Source organism: Thermomyces lanuginosus, assembly GCF_041956635.1.
Source record: "Thermomyces lanuginosus strain ATCC 200065 unplaced genomic scaffold VTN49scaffold_28, whole genome shotgun sequence".
Classification (NCBI taxonomy): Eukaryota; Fungi; Ascomycota; class Eurotiomycetes; order Eurotiales; family Trichocomaceae; genus Thermomyces; species Thermomyces lanuginosus.
The window spans coordinates 55,474-77,214 of record NW_027192362.1 but is presented as its reverse complement, the minus strand read 5'-3'; the positions used below and the strand labels follow the sequence as shown (position 1 = coordinate 77,214).

General features: G+C 49.9%; 8 protein-coding genes across 8 annotated transcripts; 3 read left to right on the top strand and 5 right to left on the bottom strand.

Annotated features, from left to right (window-relative positions):
* Nucleotides 1-805: 805 nt before the first annotated feature.
* VTN49DRAFT_3131 (uncharacterized protein) lies at nt 806-2,470 on the bottom strand (the record flags this gene model as incomplete). Its single annotated transcript, XM_069410934.1, has 1 exon — nt 806-2,470. One exon carries the CDS (start codon nt 2,468-2,470, stop codon nt 806-808), a length of 1,665 nt encoding a protein of 554 aa, XP_069268409.1.
* A 680-nt stretch (nt 2,471-3,150) lies between these two features.
* VTN49DRAFT_3130 (uncharacterized protein) lies at nt 3,151-4,158 on the bottom strand (the record flags this gene model as incomplete). The annotated part of the gene is made up of 2 exons (XM_069410933.1): nt 3,151-4,027; nt 4,097-4,158. 2 exons carry the CDS (start codon nt 4,156-4,158, stop codon nt 3,151-3,153), a joined length of 939 nt encoding a protein of 312 aa, XP_069268408.1.
* Nucleotides 4,159-7,276: 3,118 nt separating this feature from the next.
* Nucleotides 7,277-8,579, top strand: VTN49DRAFT_3129 (uncharacterized protein; the record flags this gene model as incomplete). Its single annotated transcript, XM_069410931.1, has 2 exons — nt 7,277-7,683; nt 7,763-8,579. The coding sequence occupies 2 exons, from the start codon at nt 7,277-7,279 to the stop codon at nt 8,577-8,579; spliced, it is 1,224 nt and encodes a 407-aa protein (XP_069268407.1).
* A 93-nt stretch (nt 8,580-8,672) lies between these two features.
* VTN49DRAFT_3128 (uncharacterized protein) lies at nt 8,673-9,020 on the bottom strand (the record flags this gene model as incomplete). Its single annotated transcript, XM_069410930.1, has 3 exons — nt 8,673-8,697; nt 8,758-8,949; nt 9,007-9,020. 3 exons carry the CDS (start codon nt 9,018-9,020, stop codon nt 8,673-8,675), a joined length of 231 nt encoding a protein of 76 aa, XP_069268406.1.
* Nucleotides 9,021-9,842: 822 nt separating this feature from the next.
* On the bottom strand, nt 9,843-11,322 carry VTN49DRAFT_3127 (uncharacterized protein; the record flags this gene model as incomplete). Its single annotated transcript, XM_069410929.1, has 3 exons — nt 9,843-10,109; nt 10,169-11,028; nt 11,073-11,322. 3 exons carry the CDS (start codon nt 11,320-11,322, stop codon nt 9,843-9,845), a joined length of 1,377 nt encoding a protein of 458 aa, XP_069268405.1.
* An 854-nt stretch (nt 11,323-12,176) lies between these two features.
* On the top strand, nt 12,177-13,290 carry VTN49DRAFT_3126 (uncharacterized protein; the record flags this gene model as incomplete). Its single annotated transcript, XM_069410928.1, has 3 exons — nt 12,177-12,296; nt 12,350-12,845; nt 12,896-13,290. The coding sequence occupies 3 exons, from the start codon at nt 12,177-12,179 to the stop codon at nt 13,288-13,290; spliced, it is 1,011 nt and encodes a 336-aa protein (XP_069268404.1).
* Nucleotides 13,291-13,824: 534 nt separating this feature from the next.
* VTN49DRAFT_3125 (uncharacterized protein) lies at nt 13,825-16,410 on the bottom strand (the record flags this gene model as incomplete). The annotated part of the gene is made up of 3 exons (XM_069410927.1): nt 13,825-16,044; nt 16,102-16,284; nt 16,342-16,410. 3 exons carry the CDS (start codon nt 16,408-16,410, stop codon nt 13,825-13,827), a joined length of 2,472 nt encoding a protein of 823 aa, XP_069268403.1.
* A 3,015-nt stretch (nt 16,411-19,425) lies between these two features.
* On the top strand, nt 19,426-21,509 carry VTN49DRAFT_3124 (uncharacterized protein; the record flags this gene model as incomplete). Its single annotated transcript, XM_069410926.1, has 3 exons — nt 19,426-19,552; nt 19,616-19,816; nt 19,882-21,509. 3 exons carry the CDS (start codon nt 19,426-19,428, stop codon nt 21,507-21,509), a joined length of 1,956 nt encoding a protein of 651 aa, XP_069268402.1.
* Between the last annotated feature and the right edge of the window lie 232 nt (nt 21,510-21,741).

The following is a 21,741-nucleotide window of genomic DNA, read 5'->3' as shown; positions in this document are numbered from 1 at the left end:
AGACTAATCTAACCGCTTTTGTTAGTCAGGCGAATAGATTAAAGTAATTACTAAGTCATATTAGGAAGGATCCTAAATTATCTTCATTATATAAGCTTGACCAACCGGCCAAAAATTCTCGTGATAAGTCACGGAAGTCACCAACGGGTAAACCAGATTGCTCCTGTATGACTTACGAGTTGGTCGTTGATCCCTCGATGCACTCAAATGATATTTGCGATCCCATCTATCTAGGTGCACTGCATATAATAGTGTTCCTTCGCTAGGAGCAGACCTTGGGCTAGAGATAGCCTGATTGGACTGTCAAATGTGATCGGTCAATTTATATCTCGGGTTCGGGATCGTCAGAACCTCTGCATCAGCCGCGATGCTGCAGTAAATCGATGATGTGCATGGCTGGAGACAGCGGCCAGTCAGCTCTTACTCGCCCCATCCTCTCAGCAGATGCATCGAAACTGATAGAAGGCAAAGAGAACGGGCCACACTCCAATTAACAAAGCGGATTCAGCCGTTGTATCGCCTCACTGCAGTCTTCAGTTGCTGTGGTCATATGCCGGAAGAAGCCCCAATGGAATCCAGCAATGATCCTAGTTGACAATCCATCATCCCGGCTATGGCTGAGAAGAAGGAAAACAGGTCGACCATTAGGAACGGCCTGAGAATCCCAAGTATCCTCAGATACGAACTTGAATCCAAGTTTTTATTTTGCGGTTGCCACATCCGTTATGTTCTTCATAAGTGAGCCATGCATCTGATGGATCAAGCCATAAGCCTTCAAGAACCCTCGAACCGGTATCGTAGTTTGCTACCGCCTCTCAGTCGAATCACCAACAGTGTATCCCCTTGCAATTCCCTTGCGCCCTTCCACAATGATCGTGCTGTCTTTCCGTTCTTCCTCCTCGTATTCAATCTGAAAATCGCTTCCCAACCCCCTCCACGTGCGCTGTGTACGCAGGAATTCCGCTCCAGGCGATACAGTTCCGCCAACTTTCGCTAAGTCTCCTTTTGCCCGTTTAGCAAGTGCATTGCTGCTCTTCGACCCTTCACCTGTGGAAGATCCGGGCGCTAAACTGTGCATTGGACGTGAATTTGTCACATACTGCCCTGTCCGCAGGTTGAACTCCGGAGGCATCGACTCAGAATCAGATGACTCGCTGCCGCCCTCTGCATCATTTTTGGTCGCATCGGGTTCCGCAGGCACATTGGCACCCTTTGGATCTTCCGTAGCGTCGAGAATTCTTTGGTAGTCACTCTCCCATGCACCTGTCCATACCCGCTTATCATCTGGTTGAAGAGCAAGCTCCAATTCAAAAGGAGTAATAATCGGCTTCCAGAAATCCTTGCTGTCCACCAAAGAACTCTCCCAACAGCCAATCACGACCCAACCATCGATTTCGCTGAAATTAGCCACTTTGGCGGCATTGAGCTTGCCTACCACAAACATGTAGCTCTTCTTACCGGCCGCAGCGATTTTGGCCCTGACGTGGTCGACGATATGTAGATAATTCTTAACACTCAGAGTGTTGATTAGGATCCCGAAAACTCCCGCAGTACTCAGCGATGTCAAAGTCGCATATCGACGTCGCAAAAGTGCACCAGTGAATTGCTGCAAGGATTTGACGGATCCATTATTACTGGTTAGATCCGTAGGGTATACATGAATGCCAGCAACCCGAGAAGTCAATGTGAGAAGAAGCGCAGTTGGCGGGTCGGAGATGTGGAACAACTGCCATTCATTCAAGGATTGGGGATCAGTTTGCACCGATTCTGGCACCGTCCGATTCGGTATGGGTGAGGACGGATCTCGCAACACAGTAGCGGCAAATAAATTAGAGTAGCCAGCTTGTACCAAACGGTCGTAGACCGCTTGCACATGACCCGAGTAAGTTACATCGGCAGTTATTATCACTTTGGTCGCGCGATCCGGGTACGTATCTTGGAACGTTTTGATCAAAGGTTCCAGCTCCAATGGCCTGCAAGTGAAGACATAAATCACAGGTAGCCTTGCCGTAGGGGACAAGCAAGCTCGTCCGTAATGGACTACAACATCCGCATTGACGTGTTCTGCAGCAATTTCATCAACACAGCAGGAACCGTATGATGTGTCTGCGAGTATGAAGAGCTTCGGGACAGGGTCATCTTCCCCATTCTGTTCCAATGTCAATTGAGACATAGAACCATTCAGATCAGCTGTAGTTGATGTGGGCCCATCACAGCCGTTCCCAACTTGCTTTGTCTCCAAGCCTCGAGCAAGTAGCTGATACACTCGAGGCGCATCTGGTAGCATTTCATCCGGAAACTGGAGCGCAATGCGCTTCCATCGTCCCTGACGAATCTCGTTCAGAGTTCTCTCAATGTCATAAATAATGGACAGCTCTTCGTCGGATTTGGTTTGAGAGGGCTGTGCGACGGGTTCGGTGGCATCGAATAAGCGTGTTTCGGGAGTCGATAGAATTGGCGCGCTCTCCATGCTGGTAGAGTATTCGTAGCTTCTATTCCTCAGATTATTGCAGCATGTGGTTGAGAAATTCGTCGGATAGTCGCGGAGCCCTAGAGAGATATGTAAATTAGATTTTTGTCAAAATTGTCAGTTCCCCGCCCCCTCGTCGACAATCTGCGACTTGGACTGAGGGCCGTATGGTCAGTTACAATTCCATTTCTATCTTACGAAATACCTTACCTTACGCGTAGGATGACCCAATAGAAGTGACTTTTTTTTATCCACCCTTGGTTTTTAAACTAATCTGGTTCGCAAGATTCGACCGTTAGTTGAACGAAAATTGACGTATTTTTACGGAATTGCGGAAAAATATCATAAGTCACGTTCTGGCAGGGCAATTGCAATACAGTTACTGCATGCATGGATCGTGAGACGACGAAAGTCGTCAAATGGACAGATGAGTTGTATCGAAGAATACCAGTTGGCGTCTGCTAACTTGATGCAGCGGTATGACTATTATCCTATTCACAAGTGACAAATTGGAGAGTGTGCAGCCACTCAGTTCTATGTACAAAGGATCAAAGGCAACCCGCTCCAGCACCGTCCAACACCATGTCATGCTAATGACTCTATTGACACAAAACTCGAGACGCAACGCCAAAGCCAGCTTGTACGATGTGATAAATGTGACGGAACTCCAGTGATGTGTGTCAGTCAATTCCCTCGAGAGCAATCACATGCTGTCCTCCACTGCGATCTTTGCCTTTGCCGCGCTTTCTTTTCTTTCGCTTCCTGCGGGTTTCGTTCTCTTCATCGCTATCATCATCGTCGTCACTGTCGTCGCTGCTACCGTACATCATGGGATTGCCGCGTTTTCCATTGACCTCGTCAGTAGGGTGCCATACCTTGACGGTTTGACCACCCCCACTGACCATACGTCCTTCGACGTCAAAGCCAATCGCGACGACCCCTTCTACCTCATCGTGCCTCACGCGGGTCACGACTTTGTTTGGTCCGATTCGAACGAGCGAGACAAGACCATCGGCCTGGCCCACGGCTACGACCTTGCCCACACCTAGATCATCCGGGACCACAGCCATTGATTCCAACGACTCGCCGCCTCCCGGCCCTCGGGAGACATAGATCCGCTCGTCCTGATCATCCCATACACCCTTTTCCCAGAGCGTGATAACACCAGAGCCGCAGCCGACGATAATCTTCTCGCCCACACTAGTACCAGAAGACGGAAGACCACCCATGTAAGCCGAACTAATCAGTTCCTCTTCTTGATCTTCACTGCGAGCAACAATTCCTTTTCGCAGGTCGGTCACTGCCAGCGTAGTGCCTCCTGTAGTGACCCATTGTTTGCTGAACCCGGAAGTACTCGTGGCGGAGGGCGGAAGAGGCGTAAGAGAAGATACGTAGTCATCATGCGGATGATATGTGCTTTCGGGACGAGGGGAAACCGTGGAATAAGGAACGCGGAGATCGTACGTATGGAGAGCTCCCGAGTCCGTCGCAAGGAGAAGAGTTTGAGGTGACAGAGCGTGTAGATAGCATGGCGAATCGATGTCTGAAGAGCTCGATCTGTAGACAGTGTGAAAAAAGCGTGAGAATCGTGGAAAACGAGGCATTATACTGTCGAAGGTGACTCACCCTGACTTTGTTCGTGGAATGGCGATTTTATTCTCTACCTTTCCCGTCTCCGTTTTGGCCATTTTGACGATACCATCGGTGCCAGCAGAGTAGAGCTTGTCGCCATCAATTCCAAAGGCTAAGCACCGACAGCTCCCCTTATGTCTTCGTGTGGACCAGATCGTGTCTATGTGGCCAGTTCCACTCGTGTTTGAAAGGTGAGAAGTTCCCTCCAAATCCTCGCTGTCATCATCATTGTCTGCGCCGGTGGACGAGGATGGAAGACGAATTGTCTGCACATGCCCCGAAGAAAGTCCAACAGAAATGATAGGTTCCTCTGGATGGATTGCCTGCGCAAACAGATCCGCATTTAGCGGAAATGTGCAAATGCTCTCGAACATTGAACAACAACCAGAAATCCAATGGCAGGCTTTAATCAATCATTGACTTTTTTGAGCTGTGTTTGAGCAAAAAATACTGATTAGCTCGAGGTAACTGTATCGTTTGTATGGAGAACGAATCGGCGGTGGAGAATGTCTTGGCATGTGCAAGTAAACTCAGTACCGTAGTTTCTGTATAATTACGATACGTACGGAAGTAACTGCCCGTTTACATAGAGAGTACGGAATAGTATTCGGTATCAAAATTTCTTGACACTAGAACGTATTTACTCGTACTCATACCCCGTAGCCCATCAACAAGTTCAACATTCGAGTCAACTTTTTGTGCCCTCATTTCAGAAACTGCGCATGCAACGGTTTCAGGTCGGCACAAGTAGTAATTGTTTTCATGACTTGCTGTTTTGCGTATGATCTTCATGAGTTAACGGTCTCGATATTTCGAATATTTGAGGCAGCATCATCCATGAACACGGCTGGATTATATATCTGGGACGAGCATGTTCGGCCGCGTCTGATCATATGGAAGACATGAATATCACCGGTACCATGCGGTTGATATTCTTCCTATTTTGACGTTCGGTGGAATTTGGGACTGAGTTGTCTCTGTGCATGGACCCGGTACCACGACGATATCGACCACGCTCTCCACAACGACGATGCTCGATACTCTTGTGACGGTGGAGGTAACTGTGACTGTGCTGATTTCCGTACTAGTAATGACCTCTCTGGAGGACGCATTCATCAGCGCCTGTGATTGATCTTTCGTTGGCGCCGGGAAGAAAATTAAGGTAGACGCAGGTTCGAACACGGTTACCGTGATCAGATTAACGCTTTTGGCCGCAGTCGAAGTCGAACCACTGACAGTCTTGTATTTTGTCACCTTTTTAATGGTAGTGTGCCTTTCCGTTTCGGTCTTCGGGTGAGTTTCTGTCTTGGTATGAACAATTGTTTTTATTACCTGGAAATCACAGAACTCATTAGCCCAGAGCCTCGTCAACGAAAGTGGACAATTGAAGTTGTCACTTACCGTTTTAGGTGCCTCCTTAACCGTTGTGTAGACCATGGAAGTTTTCGTCTCACTCGGCCAGCCCAGACAATGGCAAGCGTTGATTGCTTCTTCAACCCAATCTTTATCTCGAGCAAAAAGCATGGGGATTGCTAGCAACTCTTCAAAGTATGTTTCGTTTCCCTTATCGAGCATTGTTCTCTTCCTGGGCAATATGCCTGAAGGATTTGGGAAGACACGTGGAGTACTCAGAGACCCGAAAGTTTGATTTTGCCACATGGGAAGGTATGAGGTATTGAAGGTTTTCGGGGACCAGGAAATTGAGTATAATCCAACTGAATTTTGCGCGCTGGGACTGGAGGACAACCAACTAGGTGTTCCCATCACGTAGGGTGGCGTGGAATTCCTAACAGGGAGAATAGAAGTTCCAAGGACAGACTGCACAGTCATAGCAGCCCGCGAGTCAGAAGAGCCTTGAATATTTTGCGATACCATGCACCCCACGGGTACGATAGAAGTGATCGTTGTAGTCGAAGTCGAGGTATAGCCAACCAACACTGTTGTCAATAAGGTTTCAGTTGTCGACAGACAGTCAGCATTCATAGCTGACTTAGAGCGTGTGGGTCTCTGTGTGCTTGCTCCAGGCATGTAAGTCGTTGCAGGAGTGAAAATTGTAATGGTGGCAGTTGACGGCAGAGGCGCAAGATGGCAGGGTTCTTGTGCGGAGATAGTGGATGTACTTGTCTCGATGATTGTATTGACCTTTGTGACAGTGACGGGCTTATCTTGCACATGTGTCTCAAACACCGTCCTGAGCGAGGTCTCCGTTGGTGCCTTGGTAATGATCTTGGTTTTCGTGACTTTGCCGAGGTACTTCTCGCAAGCTTTTTTACCGATCCTTTCCATATGAGCATAGAATTGCGCTACCTTGTTTGTAGCAGTGCATTCAGCTCTCTTGTAGTTGGGGTAAGCCATCAATGTCGCGAAAAAAAGAGTCATCAAATGAATGGCCACTCTGATCGACATTGGACATAAATCAAGTACAGATAATGGCTTCTGATCAACACGCAAGAGAACGCAGTTTGTAGCAGATAATGATAGAAGCACTCAATGCCTGCCGACTATAGAACGAGTTTGAAGCTTGTACGCTGCGGGAAGTGGTTACTGGATATCTATTTGACATTAAAGGCACAGAAACATGATTTCTGATGCCTGACGGAAGCAAGTTCAAAGCTACGACTTACAGGTGCCAAGAAGTCTTGATATTGTTCTTCTAGAAGTATTATTATTGTTGTTAATCAGGTTCCTTTATTATTCTTTCGTGTAGAGAGTTACTCTATGGACGTGGGTCTACCAATATGCTGGGACAAAGAGGCAGCTGCCGATTCCAATTGTATTAAGGTTACGGAGTAGCCTATGGCTTAGTAGGAGTAGTGGGCCCCACCATACCAAAGCGTTAGATTCCCTGGTAGAAACTCGATAAGTAGTATCTCTTTCATATGAGGTACCAAAACTTCCACTTCAGCGACTCTCAGCTCTTGGAAAAATCTCCGCAGGTACTAGGGCAATCCGAGGCACGTGATCACCTTGAGGCTCAAGCAAGTCCATTTCCTAATTTAGTATAACGCAGGTCAGGAAGTCAACGACCAATGAGAGCAATCTGATAATTTTCGTTTCCTCAGCTAAACTTCGTATGTTTGGCCTTCATTCTGGACGAACAACAGACGGTCATTCGGCGACAGCAACATTGCAGCAAGTTCTGCTAGCGCCCTGGTTCACCGCCTTTTTGTCAAGATGGCGTGGTTCGGTCAGGTAGCGAAATGCCTGACCAGTAATGCTGCAAACACGGAGTCAAGAGGCCCTCTCCTGCTTGCGGCTGGCATCTCCGTTTTAGGAGGAATTGCGCTTGGTTCTTTGCTGCATGTGAGATCGACGCAGTCCGGCCAGGTGATCTCATCGCCACGACAGCTCCTTCAAACTTTACCGGAAGATGAGCGCAAGAAACATGCCTTGCCATTGGATTTGTTCCCCGGAGCCAGGGATGTGCAAACTCCATATGGAAACATCAGGGTGTATGAATGGGGCCCTGAAGACGGGCCCAAAGTACTGTTTGTGCATGGAATTACGACCCCGTGTTTAGCATTGGGAGGTCTAGCGCATACTCTCGCAGATAAAGGCTATCGTGTTATGCTTTTTGATCTGTATGTGTTCATTCCTTGTGTGTTTGTAGGATACGACCTGCATAGTCAGAATAGGTTACTGACATGGTTGCAAATAAAGATTTGGCCGTGGTCTGTCAGACGTTCCGGCCGATTTGCCGCAAGACAACCGTTTGTTTGCTACCCAGATCTTGCTGGCATTGGCTTCGTCCCCCGTATCTTGGACAGGATCTTCGTCAGGGGGATTCTCGCTCATTGGTTATTCCCTTGGTGGAGGCATTGCTGTGGGATTTGCTTCGTACTTTCCGGACTTAATTTCGTCATTGATTCTAATTGCACCGTCTGGTCTAATTCGCGATTCTCACATGAGTCTATCATCCCGAATTTTGGGTTCAGGGTGGCTTCCTGATTGCCTCGTGATTCCACTTGTCAAATCACGGTTGCGAGCCGGGCCACTCGTCAAACCAAAGGACGAACCGGCGAAGCCAAAGAAAGAAGGTGTCAGCGTTGGAGACGCCCTCGCGAACGAAATCTCATCCACAACAACGCCCGTGTTGTCTCGGCAGTATCCTACCCTATCTCAGGCAGATGTCGTCCAGTGGCAAGTTGAGCACCACACCGGCTTTCCTTCGGCTTTTATTAGCAGTCTGCGCCATGGCCCAGTTGGACGGCGAAGGGAGCTGCAAACGTGGAAGCGGCTCGGGCGACTCCTCACGCAGCGCAAGCTGATGGAAAACGTCAAAGGCTTGAAATCTGGGAGAGTGTTGATTGTGCTCGGTGAGAAGGACACCATCATCCACAGGAAAGATCTAATGCATGATGCTGCCGTGGCATTGGAAGGGAATGCGGAGTTCAAGGCTTATCCTACAGGACATGAGCTTCCAAGCGTTCAGTACGAGGATTTGGCGGCTCAACTCATTCAATTCTGGAATCGTTAGACATTATAGAATAACTTCCCTTAGACTTCATTCTGTGTAACTAGTTGTTCTTGCACTTGACACTTGACATAATATTGACCGCCTTGTATGTCTTTATTGTCTATCTAATGGTTCTTGTCTACGCATTTTGTCAGCGTCTGACACTAGGCAAAGTTGTGGTCTTTCTATGCACCCTTACCTGTTTAATAGTGTCTCGTCCGCTTGAGCTATCATCCTCTCCAAGGACGCCTTCCGCTCCTGGCTGTCTGCCACGCCAACCACCGGTTCGTCGGTAGCTGAAGTTTTGAGGTATTGTTCGATTCTAAAGTTTTCGCTAGAATCAGGGATATTATCCAACGTAGACTGACTGAGTTGTCCCTGATGAGAGGAACTGAGTTGATAAGCCATAGTGAACGACACTGGACGTTGTGAATCGGGGACCACATACTTGTGTTCAGACATGATCTCAAAAGGGGTATGAGATCTAAGATGATTATGGGAATGAGTGGAAGGGTGATTCTACTCTCTAAATAATTCAAAAGAAGGCAAGAAGATATCTCATCGGCCTTATTTCCAGCATTTTATACTCTGACTGGCGTTCAGTAATGTGTTGTCCACGGGGCGAAGTCACTGTATTGAGCAAGGAGGTGGCTAAGAGCCTCGACACTGCTCCTGCGCCTCTGTTCTCGCTTCACTACTGTCGTCCTGAGTAGCCTAGAGAAGCCCTAAACTAACCAGTCACAAACGCCCCTGTCGTTAGACATTCATGCATTAGAGGGATCCATTTGGGATCTAATGATCTGCAGAAGAATAGTCCACCAAGTCTTCGTTGGACTCGACCTGAGTTTATTGGCTTGATATTGCTCCGGTCTGCGGATCTTAGATGCCAGGAACGATCATGACCCCGGTATGACCGAGTTTAGCAAAGCTGTTAGTACAAGAGAGCTTCGATCTCAATATCTTTTCAACTGCTCACTTATCTCTTCATCGTCAAACGTTCAGATCCTCTCAATTGTGTGTAACAATCATGTCAGAGAGCTGCAGAACTTCGCAGCAACTTCTCTCCTCCTGGAAATTGCCCCAGCCACCTCAGCCAGGCTACCGAATGGATTCTAGGGATCGATTTAGGCTCTCTCTGATGCAATTTTGACAATCGATGCAGGATACAAAGACTGAGGTCGCCTAGACCGGAGTTCTCCGAGCGCACGTCTTATGCAGCCTCCATCTGGATCTAGACTCCTGCGTTCAGGACTGGCTCCGGCGATCCTCGAACTATCCGAAGGTCTAGATCGGTCTTCGTCTGATCGCTGCCGATCTTGATCGTTCAACGAGTCTCGACCACTGCGAGATTTCTCCATGTCTTTCGCCTGCTCTCATCCGCTGCGTCGCATAGTGTGCGAGCTTCTTGGCTTTGGTCCTGAGAGGAAGTTGGATCAACCAAAGGCCCGTGACCATTTTACCAACCATCATCAGGATGGAATATACGATACCCCGCCATATGATTTTCCCACGAAACATATCTACTGTAGGGATGGAGAAGCCGACTGAAGCCTTTTTGCTGTTAGTGTCCGCCTGGTTGCTGATGGGATGCCCAGATGTGGCCTGCTTACAAAAAACATTGGCTTTAGAATCCTATTTACCGGCTGCTTGAGGAATTGCTCGTAGACAGCAGCACCAGTGGGAATATTCCCATCGACCGGTGGCCCAGCTTGCGATCGTCCTGATTCTGGACTTTCTATGCCGTGTGACTGATTACTACTATGGGGTGTCTCATCACCGGATGACACTGGACGTTCCATCTTCCGTTCCTGCATACTGGTCGGGCACGAGCCAACACCGGTACTTTCAAATTTTCGGCACTTGCGAGTTGCACTGACGGTGTCATCAAACCAACTAACCAGCACTCCGGCAAGATAAGCGGCGAACAGGTTCGATGTCCCGGCGAACGTAGCTCCTGCTACGAGGCCGACAAGAATGGACAGGTGGATAACAACCACAAGATTGAACGAGTTCCAAACCCGATGTGGCTGGAGAAAATTGGTGGAAAGTCTAAGCACGACTGGCCGGATGGCAGCCCGACATAAAACAAAAATTCCAATAGCGAATCCAACTGAGACGAAAACAGGTCTAACCACTGTCACGGTATTGAAGGTGGCCGAACCATCATTACCCAAATTTGAGATCACCTGAACCATGACTAGGCCGACCACATCGTCCATCATCGCCGCGCCTGAAAGTAACACGCCCAATCTAGTCTTTGTTAGGCCAGTTGTCGAAAGGACAGTAAATGTAGTTCCAAGGCTGGTGGAGCAGAGTGCTGCACCCGCTGCGAACGCCTGCAGCGGACGGGCGTTTATCATGGCTTGCAGCACGAAAGACAGGCCAATCGGGACGCAAACGCCAGTAACGGCGACCAGTGTGCAGGAAACGGCATTTGCTTTCAGAGAGGAAATGGATGTTGACAAGCCACCTGACACTGTGAGTTGTTGCCCAAACTGCCAAAAGTTAACTCACCTTCGTATACCATCAGAATAAGTCCCAAATAGCCCAATTGCTGAATGACAACTTGCATATCTCGGCTAAGCCAATTAGCGCCAGGGACACCCCAGGCAATTCCGATCAACAACTGTCCAACAAGACCGCAATATATGACGCTGTCGAGAGCAGAGTTGACAACGTTAAGGGCCAATATCAAGCCCGATTGAATGAGAATAGTGATGATATCCGGCTCATGATACGGCAAAGATGTCACTTCTGTTGTCATTTTGAGTGCCAGTAACTCGTATGTACTTTGTCTTTCTTTAAGTCGGGGGTCGATTGATCAAGGGCATTGACATCCATGAAGCAATGCGATCTCCAATCGCATCTGCATTCTTTGCAGAAATATTTCGTCGAAAGCACTCACACTCAGTCAATGCGTAAAACTCTGAGAATTGAGCTGAGTCATACAGTTCATGGAATAACTTCACGAAGAGAGTTGTGTCTGAGAGCAGAGAACGATCCAAGATGTTTCCTTAAGCCCTAATATTGCCTCATGGGGAAAAAATCTCAGAGCATGGATTCAAGTAACGTCGCGACATCATGAGTAAATTCATGCCTCAAAATCGAGGCGCCATTTCGTAAGCTTTGGGGCTTAGTTAACTTATCTATCTTATCTACACGTGATTCGAACTTGCTTATCAGCTCTTCCAACCAACCCTCACGTGATTCACGTACTGGCTGGAGTGACCAAGGCTAACCTCATCTATTTCCCCAACGTCAGTTGAGCCATGGACCAAGAGGGATTAGAGTCATGATGGGGAAAATGCAACAAGGCTACTGGTGACTGATTTCAAATAAGCTGGCAACCATCACCACCTCATGAACACTCTCTCCATGTTCACATCTTCTTGAGAGAACTAGTACTCAGTACTGGGACTTTGTATTGATCAAGCCGTATCACAAGCTACAACGGCGTACGCGCCTGTCAATGATAGTAAGTGAATCCACCTGAGATAGGTTTGCTTTCTAGCAAGATGAAATATTCCAAGGCAGCTTCGTCTTGTCACTACAGACACTAACCATGCAAGTATTCGAAGTTAAGCGGGATGCACCACCAGTAGTAGTACCTTGCCCAGCATGAGCAATCAAACAACACCAGCCCAAATCCAGAAGCGGGTTTGGGAAGGGAAGATTCCGTTGGAGATTGTCCTCGACCCATCTGAATGCCGAACATATGACCAGTCTGACCCGTACTTGGTACTTCACTACTCGGTCTCTGATGTCGGTTCTTACTGACCACCAATTCCCAGATCTCGTATCCGCGCATTTCTTATCTGCCATTCCTTCTGCCCCGGCTTCATGCTTTTTTCTCGTCATATCTGATTCACCCTGATTGCGAACCGCACTCCGGCTGGTTCTCGTTTGAAGGCGTGCCTTTAAAGTGGCACTACCCTCTGGGATTGCTGTACGATCTGTACGCCGGGGCGGATCCCGCTTCATCATCCGGCTCATCGGATATCCATCAATCGCAATCGATTTTGCTGTCGGGGCGAAACCTCTCTCAGACCGATGATGACGATGATGATTCCTCAACTAGCAAAGAGCCGCTTCCGTGGCGTCTGACCCTACACTTTACGAACTGGCCGGACGAGGACCTTGTCCGTCTCGATGCAGAGGGCCTCGTTATGCATGATGCATTTATCAACAGCGTCAAGGAGGCCGACTCGCTTCGCGTGCGTGATGCAAAAGGCATCATGAGCCTTTCCAAGGAAGACTCTGCTGGGTTGTGGAAAGCTATTCAAACCCGTATGTCTGCAATGTTCATTCGTACCGATACGTATCTAACAGATCCCCAGATGATCTGCAATCCTTTCAACGCATATCGTCGCTACTACTTCCTCCGCCACACCAACCCTTTCGCAATGTTCCCGTTCGGGTGTTCTTGCCTTTGTCCCCCGAGACGGGAAAATTATCGCTCAAAGTTCTTCAATCGCCAATACCCCCATCCATTTCAAGTAATCAGACATCCTCGCGTTCATCGACAGCCAGTGGGCCGCAGCAACCACAAACAGTTGGTACAGCTCTCCACTCTTTACTCCCGAATCTCTTCCCCAGTAAGCGAACCCCTGTACTTGCGAAGCCGGTGTTACATGGGTCGGTTCTGCCGATGTCGGCCCCACTCGAGGAAGTAGCTCGCTGTGCAGCCTATGGTGATGGGTGGTTGTCGATTGTTGTTCGTATGGTTGGATAGACTTCTGGTTTTCCTTTCCTCATAATTTGCGTTGGTGAAAAAAGATGCCTCGGACAGAGTCAGATATAGATGCCAAGTACCTAGATTCAGGTGTTTCATTTGCGAGGGCAATAATCCATCTCCTGGAAGCCCGAAGCTTATCTGTCCGGTTTCGAAACATTCATACCTCTACGTGCAAATATTTAAAAGGATGGGCTCGTTCTGAGGATTCCAATCTCATAACCTTCACATTCGCTTGCGCTACCTAGACTTTATCGTAGACGTATCGAACATGTGGCAAAGAACGCCAAAAGTTAGAGACAGCCTCCAGTAGCACCGTTTGTTATACAATCATGTCATGAAAGAAATGTCTCTCGACAAAGGAGAGGATGAAGAGAAAAAGAAGCGTGAAAACCCGGGGTATCAAAGTTACATGCATCGTCAGATCGTAAGTATCCGTAATCCAAAGAATGAAAAAAAACAGAAGAAAACAGGAATCATCCCAGTACAATGCATCGTGAAGATTGGACTGTCAAGTCCATAAGGGTATATTCTTCATAGCATTTGACCATTCACATTGATGAGATCACCGCAGTCCTTGCCGCGCTTGAGCGCCTTGGCGAGCATGAGCTCTCGCATCCAGTCGATCCGCTCATCCCGTGTCTTGACTGCGAAATGGTGTGCCTTTTGATTGGTGAAGAAGGTCTTGCGGTCGAAGCTGCCGTTTGGTGCCGGAATCAAGGAGAAAGCAAAAGCAGTCTCGTCGGAGGGGTTATTGTTGCGCTTGAGGACGGTCTTCTTGAACGCCGCGGTCAGCTTCGAGGTCGATGCCAGCGATGAGCAGGCCACGGCGTAGTCATCGACATCGATGGACTCGAGGGCCTTGGAGTCGCGGCGGGCATCTTCCTCGTCGTCGTACATGTTGAGGCGAGTGCCACGGAGGGTGAAGAGGTGCTCTTCCCATTCGTGTCGCAGGAAGCGAGTTGTCTTCCGCTTCTTCATCCATCCGCTGTGGGAGATTTGGTCGGGCATTCGGGGAGAGTTTCGCGAGGTCTTGGTCAGGTCAGCGGGGGTGTCGATTGGGTCGACGGCCTCGTTGACGCTTTGGAGGGTTGGAACGCAAGCATTGGTAGACGGTCGTCGCCAGTGGCCCTGGCCCTCGGGCTTGGTTGAGGCTGGGCGAACGGTCTGGTCAACCGCCTGGCGCTGTTCGCCTCCATAGGTCATATTCGGAGGCACGGACTGCGAGATGCCTCGACCGACAGGGTCATTCGGGATGGCTGTCACCGGGACGTCAACCTCAGAGAACGGTGTCTGCTGGCGATAGAAGTCATGGTTGCGGTAGAAGTCGGACGGAGACTTGAACGTATCTGCAGGGGACATGTCCTGGGTGTACGTGAAACCCAAGTTGATAGGGATTTCCTGCACTGCAGGCGATGATGCCTTGGCTGTGCTGAGGTTGGCTCTCCTGCGGTAGACGGATGGTGTGATTGTTCGGAGCGCAGACTGCGTCGAGGGACTGCCGACTCCGCCTGATGGTTGCGTGTTGGGAATGGTCAGTTTCGGGAGTTGTTTGAGGTTCTCGGTCAGGGACTGCGACGTCTTCGTCGACGCTGGAGAGTCACTGGACGGAGAGTTTCCTTTCTCTTTTGGCGGAATCATAGCATCCTCCGGAGGTTGAAGTCTGCTCAGGTGTTGGAAGTTGAGAAACTGGCGGACACTCTCCTGCGGATCTCTTGTGGACACCTCACTCAGCTTCTCCTCAGAGAGACGGAAGTGAGGAGTCTCCGGGCCCAGGGCGTCGGACGACGCAGCAACCGAGGGCGTTGGCATCGGCTCCTGGCAGGTTGACAGCTTCGCAGTCTTCGTTGGCGTCGACTTCGAAGTCTCATTGGCGTAAACTGTTTTGGCACCCGGAGGGAGATCCTTGGTTGAGCGAGCGATTTTGCGCTGCTGCTTTTGCCACTTAGGGCAAGCTTCCCCTTTCGAGCATCGGTGAGGCTTTGGCAGGACCTGCTCAATGGCTACGATCGACACCGAATCACCAGGAGCGAGGTCTTCGAGCCGGGTCGATTTGTGGGGAGAATGTCGCTCACCATCTGTCCTTGTCTTCTCACAATCGATGTCTGGCGATAAGGAGTGGCTCACTGGATGCGATTGTCGGGGCGACGAGCCAGGACTGACTGATGCGTTGGCCGAAGTACCTTCGCTTCCCATCGCCACGCTGTCTCGCAGGCGCTGGATCATGCTCATGAGACGGTGTCGCTTCCCGAATGAGTGGATATCCAGCTCCTTCAAGTCTTCTGGCTGCAGATCAAGAAGGATCTCTCCAGAGATATCGTTGATGAAGAACTTTTCCACGACGGTATCATCGAATCCAGCATCCTGCATCCAGCGAACGACTTGCTGCGGAGTCCAGCTCCTGACTTCAGCCGCGCTCAGACCGAACACGGAGGCATCGATTGACTTGTGTTGACTCGGTGATTCGGATTCGGGGGCAACAGAGGGTACTGTTGTATCAATACGCTCCGTCTCCAATGGAGGAGGTGATGTTCTGTCAAAAACTGGCCGCGTTGGGGTTTTGGCGAGAAAGAAATCCACCTCGAGGGAAGTCTTCATATCGTCCGAGCCAGTCGATGCCCGGAAGAGATGTGGTCCCTGGGGACCTTTGACAGATTCATCCTCGATATGGAATTGGAAGTTAGACAGCCTTCCCGAGTCTGGTGTGGGAACCTCTCTCGGTGTCGACGCTGTAGTAATGCTCGCTGAATCCATCTGTTTACCAGTGGTCAACTGACGTCCGCCTTGTTACTGTAATTGATTGCCACTTACTGATGTCATGCTCTTTCCTGGCGACTCTTCTAGTTCGTCGAAGTTGGACTCAAAGTCCGTATCATCGAATTCGGTGGCTTCTGATAGAGGTCTTGCGACCGACGTTCTACGAAAGATGGGTGCCTCCGAAGGTGCCTGCAGCACCTTCAGGCTGGAATGCGAGGACGTCCCCGCTGATGTATCCTAAATCATCATGAGCCTTCTTGCAATGTGTGCGAGTGTCGGAAAGCCGATACTTACCATGGTGATGAGGTTGGACTGCAAGGTCTCTTGATGGTAGTCAGTACAATGAGATACAGATCCAACCATGGACCCTTTGCGGGCCACGATGCGAATCTATACTGGCAAGAGGACCCGAATCAAACATATGGGTTACTAACTACGTTGGGGAGGGGGGAGGAAGTCTTATATCATACATTCGGTTTCTTCGGAAACATCCACACTCCGAGGAGGAACGGCCCGCATCATGACCTAAATCGTGATGTGCGGGATGTGATTGACGACTGGCTGTGATCAGATGAACATTACAGGTCGCTTCGTACAGGATGGAGCTTTGGTTACAGTTCCAGACCAATTAAGAGGCAAAGCGATGGATGAGCGGTATGATCCCTCCGCTGGTTGGACCGGGTGCTCGTTTTTGAGGTGTCGTGCAGCAAAGTCGAAAGGTTTCTGGCTAGGGCTTGCGCTGAGTGGCTGATCACAAATGGCGCTACTGCTGGGACGTGAATCTTATCACGATATCACATTCTGAGATGCCAGCAGCAAATGAAACGGCGAAGCTAAAACATGACTACTTTACCCTACCGAGTTAGGGCCAGCCGGTGCGCACATCTCATTGTCCTGAGGTTGGGGATCATTCTGTGAGGCTAGTTTGTTTATTTCAGGAAATATTAATGCAGAATTTCCATCGAATCGGTGAGAAACAGGTAAAAATAGCAATCTTGATCAGATCATCCAGTTGCTAAGTTGACTGAAAATCCAAATAGCTTCAGTTCGTCTGCACCCCACCCCCGCCATCTGATTTTTGACATCGGCATCCCAGTCTTGCCGAAGCGGCCTAAGCTTCGAAGAAAAGAAATTCGAGCACCGGAGAAAAGAAAAATCTCCGCTTGATGGCTTGAGAACTAGTGGACTGACGAAGTTCCTGTCAGCATGCCGTACGAAGTCTACTCCGTGCGTTGAACAATGGATCATCTTTGGCAGTCCTCTCGTCGACTAGGCAGGCACAGAGTACCCCGTATACTTGATCGGTTCTACTCGATTAGAATAGATTCAACCATTTGAAGACGGCCCAAGTGATAACAGTGCAGTCAATGGCTTAACACTTGGGAAAGGAAAAAGTGACTTTCGGGTGTCGGTACCATAACGGAGAACATCACCCGCTATCACTGCAACAGTACCACTGGTATTTCGGCAAAGTCAGAGAACTAACGGGCTCGTCACGTCATGAAGTTCGGGTAGATAGTATCTAGTACTCCAGTGCGGCCCGTACGGGTACTCACGCATGGGTACTCGTACTCGCACAATTCGGAAAATTTTGCTCTGTGGCTTCGGCCTCTCACTAAGAGCGACACTCCGTGCAAGTACCCCGAGTCTCGGACTCGTCGACTCCCCGTACCGATACTTCCAGCCCATGATCCAACCCAAAGCGGTGACCCGGCTGCCCGATTAATCTTTGCTAATTTTATCAATTTTCGGCTAGGGTTGTTGACACATTGAGGGCGGTTAACTCCCGGAGCAGATCTGGTGTTAATTCGGCCGTAAGAGGAGATATTAATAGCAAATAGATCTGTTTTTGGGCAATTAACAACAGATCAGACGACGCTAGCACCAAAGTGGCCATAATTGGTCCAAAAGAGAAGAACAAATTGTTGCTAATTAAGGGACATTGCTGCAGCTAGCTTAATCTTATCACGGGCTTATCACGCATCTCCCCACAGTTTATGCAGATTGTGGGCTCCACTCCCGTCAATCTGAGTGGGGGGTCAAAAGGCCGAGGTGGGTCTCCCGCCGCTAGCGAGCCGAGTGGACCGGGCGAGATTGCGGGTTGATTGGAGGATCGTTTTCCCGATGGCGCCATGGCCGCCATCCAATCAGATTGCAAAGATCTACATTTGGCTGCATGGTGGGATTTTTGGATTTGTTTATCCTCCCCTGCTCCCGTGGGCTTCGCGATTGTGACGCCGAGAAAATGGCTGGCCGCTAATCGCTAGTATCACTTGCCGCTCAGATGTGCTCAAAGCGAACAGCGATTGGTTCTAGTTGCAATCGCGATATGTCGAGGTCCTGAACATGGGTTCGTGCCTGCAATCCTTGAACCTTCCGAGTCCAGTCCGTGTCCAGGGTACGGGACGCATGCTATGCAGCAATAAACATAGTTTTAATTTATTGCCGCATCTACGACTAGACAAATCATCGAATCCAGAGTATGGAGAGTAACGGATGTGCTGTAGTCCAAAAAAAAAAAAAAATAGCGAACCTCTCTTCGGCAGGTTGCAGAATATTCGCGTGCCGTCCGCCAGAGGAGTGTACTTCGGATTCACTCGGGGAGAGTTGAAGTTACATGGGAAAGCCTGGACGCCCTTTTGAGATGGCGAGAGTGTGATCTCTGCTTGGACCAATCGCTGGGCGCAGCGCGTGGTTCATCACCCAAGCACAATCCGCTACTTGGCGCTAGCGGAACATGATCCGTGCAGCCCCTCATTCTAGTCATGCATATTGGCTAACTCTAATCGGAGATCCGCAAACTAACAATCCTAGCTCCAAGTCCCTGCGCGGCCACGCTTTTTTGACTGCCACCCATGCAGGGAGCATTCGGGCGTTTATCCGAATTTTAGACTCGGCTCGATGACGGACCTTCCGGCATGACTAGACCAGAGAGCGAGCAGGGCCTCCATGCACAAAAGCAGTAGCAAGGGGTCTCCACCGATTGACCGGCCGAACCTGATGTGCATAGTACTTCAAGCTGGTGTTTCTATTTTTCGATGCTCTCTTTGTTGAATAATGTCAGCTACGATCATCATCGAGCTCTTCAAGTAGGACATATTAAGTTTTGATCCTCACCGATTGCGACTTGTTGCTGGCTCGAGTCCATTGACTTGGGCCGTCACTGTGTCGTCGTTCTTTTTTGTTTGGTGCTCCATCGCAACGGCTGCTGGTTCAGCCCTTGCCATTGAGCTCTGTGTTGCCGTTTTGTAGCATCGTCCGGGTTGTCGTTCTTTTTTCGTTGTTCGTGTCTTCGGTCGATCCGACGCGAATACATTTCGTCGTGGTGATTGAGGGGGTTCGTTTCTTGTTGTTGATTTTGTGTTCGTTGGTTTCTGGATGATGCCACCTCAAAGAAAAGCCGACACGGCCGCGAGCAGCAAGACAAAGTCTTGTGAGAAGCGTGCCGCTGGCGACGAAAAAAGCAATGTCGAGGCTCCCCGTCTACACAAGCGATCGCGGTCCGGTACGTTCATTCCAGACGCAATACTGTCCATACGATGGACAATTGACCAATTTCGCTATCTAGGGTGTTTTACGTGCCGTCTGCGACGGAAGAAATGCGACGAAAAACATCCGGCCTGCACTGCTTGCATCAATCTCTGCGTCAAGTGCGAATACCGACGTCCAATCTGGTGGTCGAACCCGGAGCAGCGGCAACTGCAAAAGGAGCGGATCAAGAACAAGATCAAGCAAACAAAGATCAATGAGCGAAACATGGCCCTTGCAGGTAAAACAAAGCCAATGTTTCAATGTTTCAATGACAATGAGAGTATCCCTAACGCCCCCCTGTAGATCACCGAAACAGAGTCATCCCGCTCTCCTCTACGTACGCTGCCGTTGACTACGATTTCAATCGCCCGTTCCTGGACCCCTTTGCGTCGCGTGTTCCAACCCCAGCCCTGGCACAAGCGCCCGGTGAAATTCCCGCGTACGAGGTCGACATCAAGACTGAACGACAACTATTCGTGAACGATGTTCCGACAAGAGTGGACACCACCTATTCCTCGTTCAGTACTTTTGCTCCTCCACAGCTGCCCACGACGCTGCCCCCTCAGTACTTCGTCGATAACGGGGCGGCAGACCTTCCAGCCTTCGCGCCCATGCCCATGCAACACAACACCGAGAATCTGAGCGCCGGCTCCTTTTCTCTGTCGAAGCTGGATATTCAGGTGGATGATTGCGATCGACCGTTGTTGACCCACTTTATCGACAATGTTCTCCGGCTAACGTTCCCGATTTTGGAGGTTCACCAACGCGGTTATGAGCGTACCCAGGCCGTCCTTCAGTCACTCGAGACGAATAAATCGTATTTACATTGCTGCTTAAGCGTCGCAGCCCTACACGTCAAAAGCACAGTTGGAATCGAAGGGGATGAGATCGATCGCGACATTCTGCGCCACCGCTACGAAGCGGTCTCACACTTGTGCCAATCCCTGTCCGAGGACACGAACCACGACATGATCCTGGAAGCCACACTCGCCATGATTTTCTACCACTGCTTCGTCGGCGGGCCGGACGAGTACCTTCCCGATATCGCATGGAATGACCACTTCATGGCCGCAACGAGTCTCATTGGCAAACTCGACCTAGGCTACATGACTTTTACGCCGCCCCCTTTCAACGTATCCCTCGTTTCGTGGATTGATATCCTAGGATCTACGATGCTGGGAAAATCGCCGTACTATGCCCACCTGTACCGCAACAAGCATCTGAGCGGGACCTCCTCCGGCCTTCGCGAGCTGATGGGATGCGACGACCATGTGATGTATCTGATCTCGGAAATTTCTTGCCTCGATGCTCTGCGCGCCGAAGGACTCGTTGACGACATGGCTGTTTGCTCGCATGTCGCCGCACTCGGCCAACAACTCGAATACACCCAAGCGACGGAACCGCCGGTGGCGGATCCCGTCACGGCTGACGGCGCGATTCGAGCCGACCAGTTGACGACAAACATCACCGCCCTCTTCCGCATTGCCGCACGGATCTACCTATGCAGTCTCGTTCCCGGGTTCGACCGCAACCAGCAAAGCACGCGGAACCTGGTCGACGCCTTCTGCAAAGACTGGCAGTACATCCCAGACGGTCCGATGGGCTATGACCGCTCGTTGGTCTGGCCGCTCCTCATCACGGGCGCATTCTCCACTCCGTCTAGTGCGTTCCGAAACATGCTCAACGCTCGCATGGTCAAGATGGGCGATAATGCCGACTTTGGTAGTTTTGGACGTGTGTACCGGCTCCTGCAAGAGGTTTGGCGCCTTTCCGACGACCCCGTCACTCCCCCCTCCTCGTCGCCAAATGGAGTAAAACGGGAACCAATGGTCTCTCCTCAGAACGGCACTCCCATGAGGGAACTCAAGAAACAGAGCGTTCATTGGCGGGATGTTATGCGCCGAAATGGCTGGAAGTACCTCATCATCTGAATTCCGCTTCCAATATTTTCCGCGACCTCTTTTCTCTTCCATACATACTGGTTTTTCGTTGCAGGCTTTGTTCGATCTTGCATCTCCCCCGGGCTGTAATATCTGACTGTCAGGGTGCATGCATCGTTGGCGTGATTTCTTTCGGTGTGGAGAGAGAGACGATACATTTCTGTCTTCATTGTATCCCTTTCTATACCCGTTTTCAGGCGATGGTGTGGTGTGATGTGTTTTT